The sequence below is a fragment of the Rhagoletis zephyria genome, unplaced genomic scaffold, assembly GCF_001687245.7.
Source record: "Rhagoletis zephyria isolate East Lansing unplaced genomic scaffold, Rhagoletis_zephyria_1.1 Rzeph_scaffold_03034, whole genome shotgun sequence".
Taxonomy (NCBI): Eukaryota; Metazoa; Arthropoda; class Insecta; order Diptera; family Tephritidae; genus Rhagoletis; species Rhagoletis zephyria.
In genome coordinates, this window is record NW_016160118.1 from 64,989 (window position 1) to 70,049 (window position 5,061).

At 33.1% G+C, this 5,061-nt stretch overlaps 1 protein-coding gene across 1 annotated transcript; it reads right to left on the bottom strand.

Annotated features, from left to right (window-relative positions):
- Nucleotides 1–382: 382 nt before the first annotated feature.
- Nucleotides 383–1,553, bottom strand: LOC108368257 (piggyBac transposable element-derived protein 4-like). Its single transcript, XM_017623078.1, has 3 exons — nucleotides 1,367–1,553; nucleotides 1,082–1,302; nucleotides 383–1,009 (listed from the first exon to the last, which is right to left on the bottom strand). Exons 1-3 carry the CDS (start codon nucleotides 1,551–1,553, stop codon nucleotides 383–385), a joined length of 1,035 nt encoding a protein of 344 aa, XP_017478567.1.
- Nucleotides 1,554–5,061: the final 3,508 nt, after the last annotated feature.

Genomic DNA, 5,061 nt, shown 5'->3' on the forward strand with positions numbered 1-5,061 from the left:
TCTTTCTATATTTCTTTATAAGCGATAAAAGCATTCACTAGGGCCGTTCCAGTTATTAGTTCTATAGCAAGTTTCCTGTACCATTTCATGCAACGGCGAAGACAGGTATTATAGGATTTCATTTGGTCAGATATGTCTATGTATGACCTGTATTTGTTATATTAGATTACATTTTTCGGTTTCAATACTTCTCGGTGTCTTTGTTTAACTTTAACCATTTCTTCTCCATATTTCGTACTTAGAACAAGAACGTCTCTTTTGTCTTCCCACTTTTGAACTACAATACCTTTCTTACATTCCATGGATATAGATTCTCCTACCTTCAGTTTTCTTCCATTGACTTCTTTTGGGTTAAATTTTCGGTTTGATCGCAGAGTACCAATCAAATGCGTTTCACGTTAACTGACTTGTAATAGTTGTCTGTACAAAGTGTACGACCTTGATCAAGAAGTTTTTCCATGAGATCCATTACGACTTTAGATGGTACGCTCACGTTTTCATCCTTCGACTTTCCGCAGTATACCTTGAAATCATAGGTATAGCCGTATTCCAAGCACAACTTGAATAGTTTAATTCCAAACTTGTGCCTTTTATTTGCAATATACTGACGGAACTTTAGTCTCCCGCGAAAAGGTACAAGCGTTTCATCGATGCAGACATATTCAGATGGAATAATAGGTTGCTGAAATGATTCCCGAAGTTTTTCTATCAATGGTGAAAGTTTCTGTAATCTATCTTCTGTCAGATTTTCATTATTGTTGAAATGCAGCATTTTAAGCAATACTTGAAAACGATTTCTCGAAATAATGCTGGGCAAGCAATTCGGATAAATCGTATTTTTCTTCCAATATGACTGCATTGAAGGAAATGGACATAATCCCATCCAGATTATTATGCCGAGAAGTTTTTCTATTTCATCACGATCCGTCGGTGTCCATTTTTGAATACGGGAATGTGGCAATGAGTCTTTCTGAACGCATTGTGAGGCATAACGGTTTGTTTCCAGTACCTAAACACATACAATTTCAGATATTGAGTATACATATTTACCTGGTTTCCAAGAAAGATAGCGATAACTTACAATTAGGTCCAAGATATCGTTATTTACAAATAATCTGAAGAAGTCAACTGCTTCTTTATTGTACAAACCGTATAGCCTACTTTGAAAGCCAGAAGACTCCTCAGTGAAAGAAAAAGTTTTCAATGCTTTTCCATCTGCAGGATACCATTCGTAGCTACCCCTTTCGTTTATAATTGGTCTGTTCGCTATATTTTCAGATAGGCTCACTTCTCCAATTTCTTCTTCGGAATCAGAAAAATGCAAATTTTCAATGACACTCGAAATCGTTTGATCAATCGAGTCTACTTCGCGTCTGTTTTTTTCGTGGAGGTGGTTCGCAACTTTCGCTAGAGTCGGAATCATTTGAGCTTGGTTGATATTCATCGGATGTACCATTATTTTCAAGCGGACCACTCTTTTCATTTTCCTCATCGGACATAAGTTCTTGCCATAAGGCTCGCAAACGTTCTTCGTTTTTTTCATAAGCGGACATTTTTTACTTCTTTCACCGACGCGCACTGAATCACTGACTAATTATTCACTCAAAAAATTTCAAACGGAAATAAACGCGGATTGTTGCAAGCTAAAACATGCTCAAGACGGCTCAAAGTGCATACAAGAATGTGTGGTGACACGTTGGTCTCATAAAAGCACATAAGTACCTATGGTCAATCTCCTGGCCCCGTGAGACCAATGTGTCACCGTATACAAAAATTAAGGGTATTTATCGAATATTGCATATATTTTGATAAAAATCGGATATTCTGAATTGTTGCACAATATTCTATTGTATTATGTGAAAAAAATTTTGTGGCCGGAGGTGCTCTATTTTTTTTGCTTGTATGGTGGCACTCAACGTGTTAAAGAATAATATTTATAAGTTATACTCTATATTTAGGACTAAATACTTTTTATTTTATTTCTTGCAATTTGTTTTTATCATTGTGCAAGTAAAGATTACATCTTAATGCACTAATGTTTTCAATATAATATTAAATTAAATTAAAAAAAAATAAAAAAAAAATACCTATTTATAAGAAAATAATAAAATCGAAACACCGTAACCATCTGGCCGGCCAGCATTTTAAAGAATTGATTCTAATAAAACGGTGCCTAGGTATTAAACAAATGAGCTTTACCAATTTAAATTTTTTTAAATTTTACAAGTACTAAATTTTTCGTATGTAAAAGTTTCTATAAACTAATAGTATTAGTTACTAAAATCTTCCACGATTCATTATTTCACTATACGTATAAGCAAAATAGGCCAAAAGACCCATGCACGAAAAATACCCCTTTAAGTACATTTATAAAAATGTGGCAATCATAACTGAGCGCGACGCACTATAGAAGGAGACAGTGTGTCCAGATTGTTCAAAAAAAACGCAATTTCTGAACAAAAAATCGCCAAAAATCGCCAAAATTCGCCAATTTTTTCTAATCAAATTCATGAAATCGATTTAACAAATATTTTATTTTAAAAATGAGATCTTGTTATAATATAGTTTTTAAAACCAAAAACCAATATAACACTTTCAGAGGGTAATAATAAATAACACAAATCAGTTTGATAATAGAGATGTACAAACTATTTTTTTTAAATACGCTTAGTTTTAAAAAATATTTGTTTGAACATATTTCGCAACAGTACTGCGCAATTATTAAACTTATTATAACTCATATTAATTGATTAATCGCACAATCCGCTTTTAATCGCTCGGCGCGAAAAATAAAGTAAAAACCTATAATAAGGCGAGATCAGCTATTTCTACAATTTTTTCAAAATCACCTATAGTGTATGAATCATTTACATTTCTGTTGTTATCATATGTTGAGCTATTCAACCGTGGTAACATACTTTCGATATTAGAAACGTTTTGCAGCAGAAACTATTAGCCTTCATATAACACTTTATTCGAACTATTGAATTAAGGCTTTCCAACCTCATCCTCTTTCGAATCTTAGTTTTTGTTGAATTCGTTACGGAAAAAACGGGCTCAACAAAAGCATGTGAGTGCGGCAAGGATAAAAATATGAAGGCTTCTTTACTTATATTTCGAAACATTTTATTGCCTGTTGCGGTTTTTACGCCGTAAGCAATTATCCAAAATTCTTCAGAGTCGGATGGAATGGTTCTGAAAAAAGTTATTCCATGGGAAAGTTAAAGATTTAGATATTAAGTTTCCGCTGCTTTTCTTTCCTTCAAAGTCAAATAGTGAATTGGCAGGTCCCTGAAACTCCCCTCTTGTGATTCACACACTTTTCTGGTGACAAAATCAAAGCTTTTTGAAAAGTATTTAATTGACTAGGTAATCGTTTCAAAAGTTCTTCGATTAGGGTGATTAAAAATTGTTGGCAGTTTAAAAACTTCTTAAGTCAAGTTTATCACGCAGTTCATTAGCCTCTTCTGTAAAATTATCGTGGAAACCTAAGTTTTGTATATTTTTATAATTTGAAAACATTTATTTTAATGGAAAAAATCGTTTTATTTTTTTTTGGGCCCTGACTGGCCTTAGGCGAGGCCCGTATTCTGATTGTTCCTCGAGACAGGGGAGGAATTGGGCAATACGAATAGGTAGTGCTGCAAGCCCCCCTGATTAGCCGTATCAGTTGCTGCAGCGAGATAAGCGACGCCTCGCCTCTAGGATCCGAGTATCATCGAGGTCCTCAAAAAACCAATGCTCATCTGAAAGAGCATCAAATTCTGCGTAAGAAAAACCACTGCTGTATTTTCCAAACAGTGGTGGAAAAGTCGCCCTCCTTGTACAGTCATTATACACTTTTGACCTCGCAAAAATTAATTCTCGAATTTTTTCTGGATATTATGCCCTCGGGGGGATCAGTCCCGGTGTAAATGGCAAGTGGCGACCAAATCCAGCGATTGCGCATGCCCGAATTTTGTTTTTTTTTCGAAAAAAAAAATGGTTTTCATTGAATAACTTGGCCATTTCTAATTTTTAAGAAAAATCATAAGAACAAAAGTTGTTGGAAATTCAATTCTATACAAGTCGGGTCCTAACAATTTTTCTTCTATAATTGATAGTTTTTGAAATAAACTTGAAACAAGCGGTAATCTCAAAATATTGCATTATACCTCGTTCATTTTCAAATCTACGGCATAAATAAGTAAGGTCAGACTTGAAGAAAATCAAATTTCCTACAACTTTGCCCTCACAATTTTTCTTCAAAAACCGATATTTTTGATAGGGACAAGTAACACAAATAATTGAAATACTGAGGAGTAAAAAAAATGATAATTTAAAAAAAAATACATTTAAAATAAAAGAATAAATTTGAAAAAAAAAATATGTGAAATGACAAAAGAAGATGAAAGAAAAATGAGTCGAATTTCATGAAATAATGTGTAAAAAAAATATTAAAAAATATACTTAAAAAAAAAACAAATTTAGTACAAAAAAATAAATTCATTAATGACGAAAATTTTTTAAACACATTGGAAGTATTCTGTCCTAAACACGAATATTTGTTTGGCTATTTATTTGGGACTACTACATTGTAAGACTGTAGCTGAGCTATTCACGAGGGCGGCATTATACCCAGTGTTGCCAGATGTCAGGATTTCGCCCCATTTTGGGGATTTATGAAACCATTTGGGGATAGATTTTTNATGATAATTTAAAAAAAAATACATTTAAAATAAAAGAATAAATTTGAAAAAAAAAATATGTGAAATGACAAAAGAAGATGAAAGAAAAATGAGTCGAATTTCATGAAATAATGTGTAAAAAAAATATTAAAAAATATACTTAAAAAAAAAACAAATTTAGTACAAAAAAATAAATTCATTAATGACGAAAATTTTTTAAACACATTGGAAGTATTCTGTCCTAAACACGAATATTTGTTTGGCTATTTATTTGGGACTACTACATTGTAAGACTGTAGCTGAGCTATTCACGAGGGCGGCATTATACCCAGTGTTGCCAGATGTCAGGATTTCGCCCCATTTTGGGGATTTATGAAACCATTTGGGGATAGAT

What these genes read in the sequence shown, in the direction of transcription:
- LOC108368257 (XM_017623078.1), bottom strand. Translation starts at nt 1,553, where the DNA reads ATGTCCGCTTATGAAAAAAACGAAGAACGTTTGCGAGCCTTATGGCAA. An exon ending in ACGAAAAAAACAGACGCGAA is followed by an intron (nt 1,303 to 1,366) that starts GTAGACTCGATT and finishes CTGATTCCGAAG; the next exon opens with AAGAAATTGGAGAAGTGAGC. An exon ending in ACGATATCTTGGACCTAATT is followed by an intron (nt 1,010 to 1,081) that starts GTAAGTTATCGC and finishes GTATGTGTTTAG; the next exon opens with GTACTGGAAACAAACCGTTA.